Source organism: Ceratotherium simum, chromosome 20 (assembly GCF_057802395.1).
Source record: "Ceratotherium simum simum isolate JZ-2026a chromosome 20, ASM5780239v1, whole genome shotgun sequence".
NCBI lineage: Eukaryota > Metazoa > Chordata > Mammalia > Perissodactyla > Rhinocerotidae > Ceratotherium > Ceratotherium simum.
Window position 1 is genome coordinate 53,687,548 of NC_141919.1, and position 13,607 is coordinate 53,701,154.

Below are 13,607 nucleotides of genomic sequence, written 5' to 3' on the forward strand. Positions count from 1 at the left end.
CTCTCACTGCTTGCGGTGGGGTGGGGAGGTGCATGACTTCCAGCCAGTTTAAAAACAGTCACAGCAAAAAAACCTCTCCTGCGCGGAGATAATTTCAGATGATAGCACATATGATCCAAGTACATTTCAGTCTGAAATAGTGATGGGGTTCGTACGTGGCGTCTGGTTTTCCTGTGGGGCCTTTCTGACGCAGAGCCAGGCCGGAGCCCCTCATTAGTCAGCCTCTCCCGCAGGCGGGGCCGGTCAGAAACCCCACTCCTGAGAAGCGCTGTTTCCAGGTCTGTGCGTTGGGGCGTGGAGGGGGCGCCCAGAGAAGAGGGAGGCAGAGGGCTTCTGCTCAGCGTGTGCCTCCGCGGTCTGGCAGCACAGTGAGCGGTGTGCGTTAGTGAGAGTGAAGACGTCTTTTCTGTGGTCCAGTAGGATTTGAGGTCAGCTGTCATTGCTGTCTTGGCCAGCACGTCTTTGCTGAGTATAAACGAGCGACTGAAATGACATCGTTTGGCATGTGACCGCTGGCCTGAGGACACTGCAGAGACGAAAGCACTCAGGCTGGCTGCAGACTGGGGTTTGTCCAGGCGGAGCTGGGTCTCAGCGAGCCTACTCCCGCTGTCCCTGGCAGGGCAGAGCCAGGGTGTGGAGATGGAGCCCCAGAGCCCGGAGATGGGCAGTGGGCAGTGAATGTAGCCGGGGGCTGGGGTCCTGAGCTGTGACGACCTGGTCGCGTGTGCTCTGCTGGTCTCTGCTCTGAGTGAGCGGCGTGGACAGTTTGCAGCACGGAGGGCATCCGTCGGGAGCTGGATGGTGCTGATCCGTGCGTTTCTCTCCTTGTAGACAGAATGCCTCAACTACATCCGGGTGCTGCAGCCACTCAGCGCCACCACCCTTTATGTGTGCGGGACCAACGCGTTCCAGCCGACCTGTGACCACCTGGTAAGGCCACGGCACCTCCCTGGTCGGTGGTTAGAGCAGAGTGGGGCTCCAGGCAGCGTCCAGTGGTCTCCACTCTGCAAAACGTAGGATTTTCTGACTGCCAGCTGTGTGGGCATGGGGCAGCTCGTGGCTCCTTGGAGCCCTGGTGTCCGGTCTGTAAGCCGCTATGACCGAGGGTGTGGCTGCGATGCTGAGCTGGCAGCGGGGGCCCCTTCGGAAGTGCGTTGTTGACAGACACAAGCACTTGGTATGCCATGATCCAGCATCTGCCCTCTCCTCGTCACGCGGGAGGGCAGCCTGGCGGGGACACGGGTCCTGCCAGGTGGGAAAGTCAGGACTTCTGCTGACTTGTGTGTTCTTGGTTCACGTATGTTGTGGGCTGAATGTTGGTGTCCCCCCAAATCCATATGTTGAGGCCCTCATCCCCACCCAAGTGACGGTATTTGGAGATGGGGCCTGTGAGGAGGCAGTTAAGTTACATGAGGTCATAAGGGTGGGATCCTGACCTGCCGTCTCCATCTCACGGATGAGCAGACTGAGGCTCAGGGTCTTGAGTAGCCCTCAAGGGTGTCAGAGCAGGGGTACTCTCCGAGGTGCCCACGTCCAGACCTGGGACTCGCGGGGCTGTTCGCACGGGCGCTCTTCCCTCCGTCCCCCTGGAACAGCGAGTCTGTAAGATTAAACAGTACGGCAGAGATGCATTATTACTACCGAAAATCAGACATCTGATGATACTCTTTCTTTTCATTCAATTGTAGAACTTAACATCCTTTACATTTCTGGGGAAGAATGAAGATGGCAAAGGAAGATGTCCCTTTGACCCGGCACAAAGCTACACGTCCGTCATGGTCGGTGAGTCCAGGCCTCAGGCCTCCTCCACTGGCGTAGCTCTGCTGTCAGGCTGTCCTCAATGCAGGACGCCCGGTCCCTCGTCCCTCCCATGGTCTCCTGCTCCATTCCCACGTTCACTGTCCTCACACCAGGTGTGCGGCCTGTCCAGAGCTCCTCTGGTAGGAGCTGTTGAGTGCGTTGTTCACAGGATGACCAGCCACCGTCACAGTCCACAGGTGGATTTGTGGGAAGCGATTATTTTATATCCGTCATTGGTGCAAATCATCTAGGTTATTCTGTCACGTGGAGTCGATGCTCCTGTTTGGGGGAGTTTGTGCCCGAGCCGCAGGCTGCCCTGGAATGGTCTCTCGCACCGAGGCGATCGGCCCTGTGCCCCGTGTGCGCCCACTGTCACGTTTCTTATTTTCCCAGATGTGGGAATTGCCTGTGTGCGTTAGTTATTGCCCCTAACTCTCATAAATACGGCTGACCGTGGAGCCTAAAATATCCGTGTCAGAGAAGCGACACGGAAGACTCAGGAAGCAGGCTGCACCCAGGAGCAGGGCGGTGGTCTTCCACTTGCGGGAGGGGCGCATGTTAGGTTGTAAGGGAAGTGTGGGGGTGGGCGTCTGTCCCCAGCATGGGCGCTGATTCCCTTTTCCTCGGTCCCCCCGGGCCGCTGAAGATGGAGAGCTCTATTCTGGGACGTCCTACAACTTCCTGGGGAGTGAGCCGATCATCTCCCGAAGTTCCTCTCACAGCCCTCTGAGAACAGAGTATGCCATCCCTTGGCTTAACGGTAAGAAGTAGACGGGTCATCCAGGGCGGGTTTCTCCTCGGAGTCACCTCCCAGCCGGTAGAGCCCCCTTGTATCTCTCCTCTTGCTGGCTCCATCTGAGCCTCACGTGGGGTCGTCTGCGGCTCCTGTCAGCCCCGGTGCCGTGGGGGCGGCTCTGGAAGTGCCCTGGGCGCCCCCGCCAGCGTCCAGGATGGTGAGAGAGTGCTGTGTTAAGGCTGCCTTTACCCCTCCCTGAAAACGGATCCGGGAGGATTTCGTGCAGTGAGAATGTGATGGTCAGCGGTGAACTCAGGCGGGTCAGATGGGTGTGTGATGTTGTACCGTCACCTCCGGACAACGTGTCCACGTTGGACTCGTGGTGCAGGTGGCTCGTGGCTGCTCATGAGGGGCTCTTCTTGTGGGTGCTGGTCACTGGGCCCTGGACTCTAGGAGGCAGGTGATCTGGGAGAGTGCAAATGCATATCTTCCAGGGGCTCTCCGGGTCTGGTGGGATCTGTCTCTCTGGGGCCCGCAGGCTGCCCGCCAGTACTCAGGGTGGACCAGGCAGGTGTGCTTCAGAACCACCATCTCGGGCACCTCCTTAGGCCAAGGAGGCGAGATGGGCACTGTCATCCCTCCTGGAGCCTGGAGCTGGGGCGTGGCATGCACACCCTCCCTGGTCCTTACAGGGAGGTGCCCGGGCCCCTCTCCTCGTGCGGGGGTAACCAGGATCTCCTCCCCGCAGAGCCCAGCTTCGTCTTCTCTGACGTGATCCGAGAGAGCCCAGATGGCGCCGACGCCGGGGACGACAGGGTCTACTTCTTCTTCACGGAGGTGTCTGTGGAGTACGAGTTTGTCCTCAAGTTGATGATCCCCCGGGTGGCGAGGGTGTGCAAGGTGAGGCGTGCCCCCAGTTTCTCTTGGTCCCGGCTGTGGCGACAGCACGTCCGGAGGGTCAGTCACTTCACCCAGGCTCCACGAGTCTCTGCAACGTCAATTCACCTACCGCTTTATTCTTTCTGTCGCATCCGTCAGTGTGGATGGGGCCGTGGGCGTGTGGCCCTGCTCCTCCTCGGGTGGCCTGGAGGGCTCCCTGGAGGCAGGGAGCGTTGGCGCCGGTGTGTGATGGATGGTTGTCTTTAGACACACTTTCCTCCAACCTCCCCCGGGTATAGAAAGTTAATTTTTGTTGACTGTGTTAACCAAATTCTGTTGGAATTGGGATTTCATCATTCCAACGTAAAAATGGGGCGGGGGGCATTTTCATTGTGTCCAAAATAAATAAGGACGCTTCCATTTTATATTCCTCTGCATCCAGACGTCCGAGTTTCAATATTTCTCTCCAGACCAAGTCATGTGGGGTGTGTGTTACTGTTGTCTCCTGGTGGTGATCTCACTAAGAGGCGTTTATGGAGAAGCTGGCAGGTCCTGAGCACTTGAGCAGATGACTCGGGGCAGGAAGGGAGACCTGATCTCCCACGAGGAGCGTCCTGGGGGAGACCAGACCTACATGCATCGCCTGGGACAGATGAGGAGCCGAGGCCTCCGGCCCCTGCCTCCCAGGTCCTTCACGGACTGACTTCAGAGATGCGCTCGGCCAGAGGGCCGAAGTGTGCAAGCGTGCGAGGGGCCTGTCTGTGGCCGTGAGATGAGTGTGCGCAGAATCCCGCAGCTGTTCTGGCCGCAGTTGGCCGGCTTCGTCGAGAGGGTGTTTTGGTGTGGTTGGTGGTCCAGGCTGTGGAAGGGTGCTGCGGCCACGGCTGGTCTGCAGCTGCGGCCTCTTGAGCCTGGGCCTCGTTCTGTTCGGGCCGGGCCGTTCTGGGCCTAGGCCCTTGTTTACCGCCTGCTCACGGGGTGCTCTGCCCTCCTCCTACCGCGCACGTCTTTGGTGTTTCAGGGGGACCAGGGCGGCCTGAGGACCTTGCAAAAGAAGTGGACGTCCTTCCTGAAGGCCGGGCTGATCTGCTCCCAGCCAGACAGCAACCTCGTCTTCAACGTGCTGCAGGACGTCTTCGTCCTCAGGGCCCCGGGCCTGAAGGAGCCTGTGTTCTACGGGGTCTTCACCCCGCAGCTGTGAGTGCCGGGCGGGCGGCAGGTGGCAGGCCACGTTTCTTCCCCACGGCCGCCCTCCAGGGCAATCACGTCGCCCCCTCCTCCCCAGGAACAACGTGGGGCTGTCGGCCGTGTGCGCCTACAACCTGTCCACGGCCGAGGCGGTCTTCTCCCACGGGAAGTACATGCAGAGCGCCACAGTGGAACAGTCCCACACCAAGTGGGTGCGCTACAACGGGGCCGTGCCCACACCGAGGCCCGGGGCGGTGAGTGGGGCCCGGGCTGTGCGGGGACCAGAGCGCAAAACGCGGCAGGTTTGGTGACAGCCACGCCAAGCCTGCTGTGCCACGCCGGGGCTGGGGCTGTCTCCTTGGGGGACGGGAATCCCCCGGGGCTGGGGAGGGCAATGGGCACACTCCTTGTCCTGTGTTCTCACTGGCGTGTTGTGTAACGGCTGTTGCGACATTCTTCCCCGACAAGAAGGGTGGTCTGGCTGGCACGGGGGTTTTGTAGAATTAACATTGCATAATGGAGTAAAGTCTGTTTCATTTTCTGTTTCCTGCGGAGAAATGATTTCTTGGTAAAGAGAGGAGTTATACTCTCCACTCATTAATAGGAGTCACATTTTTTTCTCCTAAAGATAGTGACTTGTATGTAGAAGTTAGTGTGGTTTCTAGGGCGATTTGGCTGCGTCCATTCATTGTGTGGCTGGTATGTCGGGCCGTGTCTGTGGCCGACGGGTGGAGCTGTGACCCAGGAGAGTGGGCTGGTGCCCGGAGCTCACCCCAGGCCTGTCTCCCCTCCCTGGGCTACACTCCTCTGCTGACACTGGTCATCATTCCTTCTGTGCATGTTATTAAGTAAAACATGTTCACTTGGTGTCACGGATTTTGGGTTACACACGGCAGGAGCTAGGAAGGGAAAAGAATCCTTCAGGCCCCTGCCCTTTATGCTGTTTAGAACTGGACTGTTAGCGATTTTACCAGTCTTCTCCTGGCAGAGCTTTCGAATGTAAGTGTTTATTTTTTAACTTCAAAAGCTTGGTACTCTTTTTCACTTACAAATAGATTATTTCACTGACTGTGGTCATGAGACACAATTATGTCTTGTGGATAAAAAAACAGTTGCACTTCTTACATGCTTTATGACTGTCTTCAGATTCTTGGGGAGGGTCGCCTTGGCTTTTCCTCTTTTTCGAGAAATCCACTATTGGTCCCCAAGTTTCGCACCTCACAGAGGCCCTGACACCCGTGTGGAGTGCGTGCGCTGTCCGCGTGGGTGCGTGCGCGTTAACGGGTGGGTCTGCTCTCTCAGTGCATCAACCATGAAGCCAGGGCGGCCAACTTCACCAGTTCCCTCAGTCTGCCCGACAAGACCCTGCAGTTCGCCAAGGACCACCCCCTGATGGACGACCCCGTGACCCCCACAGACAACAGGCCCAAGCTGGTCCAAAGCGGCGTGAACTACACGCAGATCGTGGTGGACAGGACCCAGGCCCTGGACGGGGCCACGTACGATGTCATGTTTGTCGGCACAGGTGGGTAGGAACGCCGGGAAATGTGCTCATCTTTGCTGTGTAGAGCCAGCGTCTCCCCTGTGCCCCCGCGGTTTGTCCGAGTGTGGAAGTCTCTCTGAGAAGTCCCCATACCTGGGCGGCTTCAGATCTCTGTGACCATCAGCGCACTGGGGCACTGGTTAGAATGCAGGTCCTGGCCCAGATCTGGAAATTCAGGTCTGGCGGGTCTGGGCTGGTGCAGAGGGAGCCCGCGTGGTGCCCTGTGGGCCGGTGAGAGCCGCAGACGGCACATCCGCCTGCCTGCGTGAGCAGCCAGGGTCCAGGCCTGTCCTGACCCGCCAAGGTAGGCTCGCCTTTCCTGGTAGCTGTGTGCTCGGACATAGGCGCTTCTGGAGTGGGGACGGTGGCCAGGCGCATCAGCAGCCGGCCGGGCGCTGAGGTCGGCCCCAGGAGCTTTCCAGCCGTGCCTCTGAGCAAGGTGGAGGGCCCTGCCCTCACCTGCCTGGGGCCCTTTGCGGGACGGCACCCCCAGAGGGCCAGCGGAACCCAGGAACCCCCTCTCATTTGATCTCATGCCTCCATGTCTCCTGCGCTGAGGAAGGGTCTTACTTAGAGTCCATGATGGAACGTTAGGGCATTTTTCATAAAAAAATGTGAATACCCCATGCCTCTTGTTTCTGATTTTTTGTTTTCCCAGTGGCTTTTCCTTTTTCATTTTTCTTTTTTTCTTTTTTGTGAGGAAGATCGGCCCTGAGCTAACATCTGCCAATCCTCCTCTTTTTGCTGAGAAAGACTGGCCCTGGGCTAACATCCGTGCCCATCTTCCTCCACTTTATATGGGACGCCGCCACAGCATGGCTTGACAAGCGCTGCATCGGTGTGCGCCCAGGATCCGAACTGGCGAACCCCGGGTCGCCGCAGCTGAGCACGTGCACTTAACCGCTTGTGCCACCGGGCAGGCCCTCCTTTTTCATTTCTGATGCACAAACGTCGTCTAAGTCTCTTGTCGAGGGCACGAGTTGAGAGGAGGGAGAATGGCTGCTTGCCGCCGTGGCTGACAGTCCACGCCGTCCCCTCCTGCGGGCGCGTCGCTGACCTCTGCTCTGATCTTGCAGACAGGGGCGCCTTGCACAAAGCCGTCAGCCTCAGGAGCGGCGTCCACATCATCGAGGAGACGCAGCTCTTCCCTGACTTCAAGCCGGTCCAGGCTCTGCTGCTGTCATCCAAGAAGGTAGAGTGCCCCGGGCGGGTGGCCTGCGTCTCAGGGACCCCAGGGCTGGGCCAGGTGTGAGCCAGGCAGGCGCTTCATCTGTCTGACCCAGCCGAGCGACCTTGGGGCTCTCACAGAAGGCCGTCTGTGAGCCACGGGGTTTGCGGGAGGGACGGCAACTGGGGAGACGTAACTGTCTCTGAAAGGTCGCACAACCTCCCTGAGTTGTCAGGGCCAACATACGAGGCCGTGGGGTGCACCGGGGCCTGCGGAAGCACTCCTCGTGCCCTGAACCCGGCGAGGCTGAGGCCCGTCAGTAGTTCTGTGCTGTCGGTGCAGCTCACGCCTCCTCCGAGTAACGATGCATCATCGTGTCTGTGACGCTCCCTCCCCTCTGAGGGGTGCTTCCTCCTGCCCCCGCGTCGGCAGACGTCCCCCATAAAGGGCCCCGAGTGTGGCCCTGAGGCTCTGAGGGCCGTCCGGTGGGTTTCTGCCTTCGCAGTGTGAGCGTGGCCGTGGACGGTCCGGGAACCAGTGAGCCTGGCTGTGTCTCAGCAAAGTCTTGTTTATGGACATTGAGCTTTGCTGTTCATGTAATTTTCACATGTCACAAAATATTATTCTTTTGGCTTTTGTTCAAACGTTAAAAAATGTGAATCGCATCATCAGTTGGGCTGTGTAGACACACCAGGGGGCTGGAGTTGGCCCGCGGGCTGCAGGCCATCCCCTGCCGTACGTCCACGGTAGTCTTGGGAAATGTGCCACCTGATTGACAGCGGAGGTGGAGCAGCCAAGAGCAGAGCGCGGGCTGGACACGGGGCCGCCTGGTCCAAATCCTGGCTCCATGGCACGTGACTGGCCAGGCCAGTCGTGCCTCAGTTTCCCCAGCTGTACAGTGGGGCATGGACCCTGGGAGGGTCCCGGCCCAGCCCTGTGACTGGCAAGGCCCTCACTTCTCCCTGTGGGATCCCCCGGCGGGGCCTTGTGCGTGCCCCACACTGTGACCCCTGAGCTCACAGGCACTGGGGTGTTGGCTGTGCTGGGGGCAGCGCCAGAAATCAGAGTGTGGCTGTGTGTCACGGTCCCCCCACCCGCAGGCCCGCCCATCGCTCGGCCTCTCCCACCTGCACCCCATTTGTAAGGCCCTGATCGGGGGCCCTAGGCCTGGCTGTCACCTGCTCTGTGAGGCGTCACTCTGTTGCTTGGAATTTCCGGTTTGACTCACGACACTCGTGAGCCTCCTCATCAGGTTCACGCTGGAAGGACGTTGTCCCCACGGCTGCTCAGAGCCTCCTCCCTGTGCTGGTCCTGCTGGGGCCTCCACCCAGCTTGTGGGGCCCAGGCAGGCCTCCTCCTCCCTCGGCCCGGGCAGTGGGCAGCAGGAATGCCCCTGTTGGACGTTGCTGTGCCCCAGAGCCAGGCGGGAAGGAGCCGGCCTCTCGGTCAGGCGGGCGTTTGCAGATGTCACCCGTGGGGCTTCCGTCCTCCCCCTTCGTCCTAAGCTGAAGGAGTGAGATCCGGTTTTCACAGTCGTGTTACGCGGGTAGCTGCCCTCTCAGCTACTGCACTGAGCGTTTTCCCCTCCAGTTCTGGAAAGGAAGGAAGAGAAAGTAGCCCGGGCGAGGCCTTGGTGCACTCATCTCCAGGACATAAAGGGGCGGAGATTGAGGGGTGGGTGCTTTTCACCGCCCCCGGGGCCACCCAGCGTTGCTGTTGAGAGAAGGACACCCAGAGGCCCCCGGCCCGCCGCCACGTGGGTCGGTGCTTCAGCCGGGCTGGGGCAGGCACGCCCGAGGCCTCGTCCAGTACTCGTCCAAACAGAGGTCGGGCCCCGGTGCGGACACGCGGTGAGAACATGGCTCTGCTCTGCCACACGGCGTCGTTCAGGGGCCCAGGCTGGCCCGCCCTCTTGAGCCCAGGGCTTCCAGGGCATGTGGGCATTACCCCCGTAGGCGGGAGGGAGGGGGCAGGATCGCCTGCGGGAGGTGGTTACCAGTCAGTCCTGTGCTCACCTGTCTGCGGCCAGGACTTGGTCACACCGCCACGTCCGGGGGCTGGCCATGCAGGGAGCCTGGTGCCGAGGGGGGCGCTTTGTCCCCACAGAAGCCCCCACTGTTCTGGGGCGCCGCTCTGTTGTCTGGAGCGGGCACGCCATGGGGCTGGGCTCAAGGTGGGTCGGGAACGCCGCCGTGCTGCCCCTCCATGCTCCCCACCAACAAGGTCTTCTGTGGCCCTCGTTGTAGAAGGCTGGCGAGCGGCCCCCGCAGGGCCGTGGGAGCAGAGAAGGGGCCAGCACACAGCTGCCCCATCCCTACAGCCTGAGAGTGTGCCATCCCTCAACACTGCCTCCTCTCCCCTGATGACAAGGACAGTTGGTTTGCTTTTTTATTGTGAATTTGTCGTCAGTGCTGCCAAGTCGATTCTGACTCCTAGCCTCCCTAGGAGTGCTGCGTGGTGGATAGCACGTGGACAGCAGAGCGGACCCTGCTGGTCTTTCGGCGCCATCCTCTCCCCTTCCGGCGCTGTATCAGACAGTGCTCCACTGCTGTTCACGGGGTTTTCACGGCCAGTTTTTCCGGAAGTGAGTGGGCAGGTCCTTCTTCCTAGTCTGTCTTAGTCTGGAAGCTCTGCTGAAACCTGTGCACCGTGGGTGACTCTGCCGGTGTTTGAAATCCCAGTGGTGCAGCTTTCAGCATCACAGTGTGACAGCTGACAGAGGGGTGGTGTGGTTCCCTGACCCAGAAATGAACCCGGGCCTCGACAGTGAGAGCACCAGATGTTAACCGCTAGACCACCAGATTGTGGTAAATACACACCACGTAAAATTTACCATTTTAATCGTTTTTAAGTGTACAGCTCTGTGGCATTAAGTACATTCAAATTGTTGTGCAACCATCACCACTTTCCAGCTCCAGAACTTTCTCATCTTCCCAAACTGAAATTCTGTCCTCACTAAACACTAACTCTCCATCCCCTTCCCCTAGCCCTTGGTACCCACCATTCTACTTTCTATCTCTATGACTTTGACTACTCTAGGGACCTCATATAAGAGCAATCACAGAGTCGCGGTTCTTTTGCGACTGGCTTATTTCATTTAGCATGATGACCTCAAGGTTCATCCATGTTGTATCATGTGTCAGATTTTCTTCCTTTTCAGGGCTAAATAATATTCCATTGCACGTCTATAGTGCATTTTGTTTGCCCATTCACCTATCAATGGTCACTTGGGTTGCTTCTTCCACTAGGCTGTTGTGAATAGTGCTGCTGGGAACATGGGTGTGCAAATGTCTCTTCAAGTCCTGCTCTCAGTTCTTGGGGAGTACATGGCAGATGTGCTTTGTGTGGTCCTCTTTGAGCCCACGGTGCAGGCTGTGTGTGGTTTTCACGGGGACACTCTTTGATGGTGAGACCAGCCTGCCTGGCACAGGATAGCAAACAGTCACTTCAGCAGCTCCTTCAACTCTGGCCACATCCGCCAGTCACCCACCACGGGCTGGACACGGCCCGAGTTGGACAGAGACCAAGACGTAACAGGGTGTGCGAGGGCACAATCCCGAGAGTGGTGGAGACTGGTGAGGGCCTGGGCACATGCCTCTCAGCAAACCTCGGGAATGCTGGGTGGCCCCCTGGTTAGGTGGTTTTTTCTTTGCCTCTTTAAAACATTTTATCTGAAATCATGTCAGATTTCCGGGAGACACGGGATGGTGGTGCAGGGAGTCCCGCGGGCCCTGCGCCCGGCGCCTGTCTATGCTGAGGGGCTCCGTGGGCCCAGTGCCCTCAGCAGCCTCCGAGGTTGGATGCCCCATGTCCCACGATGTCCTTTTTGGCTCCAGGGCCCCACGAGGGTCTAGTCTCCTCCGTCCGCTGTGGTCTGGAGGGCCCCGTCTGTCCTTGCCTTGGTGGCCATGACACTTTGCAGAGGACTAGTTGGGGGTTTGTGGAATCCCCTCGGTTTGGGCGTGTCTGGAGTTTTCTCGTACACCGACTGGGGCTGAGGGCTCTGGGGAGACGACCTTGGAGGGCCCGTCTCACTGACGTGGATCTACGTGACTCTCCGAGTCATTTGCCTTCTTTCTGCACATGGTCCCCACACCCTGGGGTCAGTGGTCCGGCCCCCGGGGGGGCAGGGGGTTAAGCCCACTCCTGGAGGGAGAAGTGTTGAGGGGTTTGGGGCATGTGTTCAGACCCCACAGCGGCTGATGCTTGTCTGTGGGGAGCCCTCAGGCGCAGTCACCCGGGGCCCGCTCCCCCACTGACGTGCACATCCGCGGGCCCGTGCCCTGTCTCAGTGTGCTGTTCTGTCCCCGTCCCCGCCACGTTCGTTAATGAGAATCAATGAGGCGCGGTCACTTCTGCTTCTCATGCGCTCAGCCCAGCCCTGTGAGGAGTGAGAGCCGGGGGCTGCGCGGCCTGAGGGGCGGGGACGAGGGAGCCCGCTGGGCCTGCACCCACGCCGCCCTCCCTGGCGAGGTGTCGGGCGGGGCTCTCTGGGCAGTGTCTGAATCCTGGTCTGCTCTGCGTGAGTGTCCCCGCCCTTGCCAGGGTTCTTCTGTGGCCCCGCTGGCCCTTTGAAGTGGCCCACTTGGCCTTTCGCCCCAGGGCAGTTTCCCTCACCTCTGGGAGCCACGTGGTCCCCGACTGTGACCTGGGACGGCATCCTCTTCCTTCTTATGAATGTGGCGGGCGCGTGGCCTCATCTGCTCAGGTCTCCACCGACGTGGACGGGCCGGCCCTGGTTCTCTTTGCCACTTGCTGTCCCAGTTTGAATCCGCCACGGAGGGGGACTTCCCTTTCTCTTGGCTGTGCTCGCACATGGTGGGTCTGTGACCTGTGGCCTTCAGTGGATCACAGGCCTGGAGATCTGTGGGGACACCGGGGACTGAGCTCCAGCCAGACTCTGAGGTTAATCCAGGACGTGTCCTCTGAGGATGAAGGCCGTGTGTCCTCTGAGTCTAGAATACTAAGTCCTGTGTAAACTTGGGAATCTCTGGGTGTTAGCAGAGAGGTCTTTCTAGGATGTTGAGGTGAGATGGGGGCTTCTGGGCAGAGAAAGTGAGCGCCAAGTGCCTGAATTGCTTGAAGGCCTGGCGTCTGCCGTGTGCACCGGGGGGACGTCTGTGGGGAGACCCCATCCCACTCAGTTAGTAAAGCAGTCGTCCAGCCCCGACTGCCGTGCGCCGGGCTCTCTGCCGACAGAACTAGCCGAGGGTGGAGACGCCCGAGCCCGGTGTGCCAGAGCTCCAGGAGCCTGCTTTGCTCTCTGCTTCTGAGTGTGGCTCGGGTTCCCGTCTGCGTCTTCATCCCTTGTAGGTGTGGACAGGTGATGAGCGAATGCTCCTTACCTCTCTGACTCCTGTTACGAACGTTCTGTTCCCTCTCCACCCGCTTCCCTCGGGGCCCGTGCTGGATTCACACACTGACACAGGCTGTCTGCACCCCACTGCTCATGTCTGCCAGGCATGGGATTGGGTTCAGAGGTGGTGCCTTTTGGCCTCTGGCCAGGAGGGCTGCTGGGAGTGTCAGGCTAGTGGTCTCCCTCCACGAGGAGGGGGGCTGAACAGCTCTACCCCCAAAGGTGGCGCAGAGAAGCGCACCCAAATGGCAGGTTCGGGGGAGGGCAGACGACAGACTGAGGCCCAGGTACTCCGAGTTAGCATGCCAATTCTGCTTGGAAACCACGCACGGCCTGTGTTGTCACGATGCTGTGATTCAGGTTGTCGTGGGTCTGATGCAGCCTCACTCCAGTCCTGACCAAGGGAGGCTTTTCCTCCTCCAGGACGCACGGGACGATGCTTCATCCTCTCTCCCCAGAAAAGGAGAAGCAGCCCCTGGCACCCGGTGCCCACCCTCCTCTGTCTCACACCCACAGGGTAGGAGGTTTGTCTATGCTGGCTCCAGCTCGGGCGTGGTGCAGGCGCCCCTGGCCTTCTGCGGACAGCACGGCACCTGCGTGGACTGCGTGCTCACCCGGGACCCCTACTGCGCCTGGAGCCCGGCCGCCTCTGCCTGCGTGGCCCTGCACCAGACCAATGGCCCCAGGAGGTACCGGCCGGGGGGACGCGCCGCATGGGGGGCCCCGCCCACCCCCCAGCAAAGAGCGCGTGAAGAGCGAGTGCATGTGTGTGATTGGTGCCTGCTTGTCTTGCAGGGGTCTGATTCAGGAGATGAGTGGAGACGCGTCCACCTGCCCCGGTGAGTTGCTCCGTCTCGCCAGTTCCCTTCACGGCCAGGTCTTGTGATCATTTCACCATGCTTCAGTGTTGTGGCATTTTGCACATTTTGTTTTTCTT

The 13,607-nt window shown here is 59.5% G+C and overlaps 1 protein-coding gene across 9 annotated transcripts in view; it reads left to right on the forward strand.

Annotated features, from left to right (window-relative positions):
* LOC101403226 (semaphorin-4D) overlaps window positions 1-13,607 on the forward strand; it is a 99,363-nt gene that overhangs the window by 82,777 nt on the left and 2,979 nt on the right. For all 9 annotated transcript variants that reach the window (XM_087444781.1, XM_087444780.1, XM_087444784.1 and 6 more), the window contains 10 exons: window positions 832-930; window positions 1,689-1,782; window positions 2,447-2,560; window positions 3,285-3,436; window positions 4,437-4,612; window positions 4,701-4,857; window positions 5,906-6,128; window positions 7,223-7,338; window positions 13,187-13,359; window positions 13,466-13,509. In XM_087444781.1, coding sequence (XP_087300907.1) covers window positions 832-930; window positions 1,689-1,782; window positions 2,447-2,560; window positions 3,285-3,436; window positions 4,437-4,612; window positions 4,701-4,857; window positions 5,906-6,128; window positions 7,223-7,338; window positions 13,187-13,359; window positions 13,466-13,509 — 1,348 coding nt within the window. The remainder of the gene's footprint in view (window positions 1-831; window positions 931-1,688; window positions 1,783-2,446; window positions 2,561-3,284; window positions 3,437-4,436; window positions 4,613-4,700; window positions 4,858-5,905; window positions 6,129-7,222; window positions 7,339-13,186; window positions 13,360-13,465; window positions 13,510-13,607) is intronic.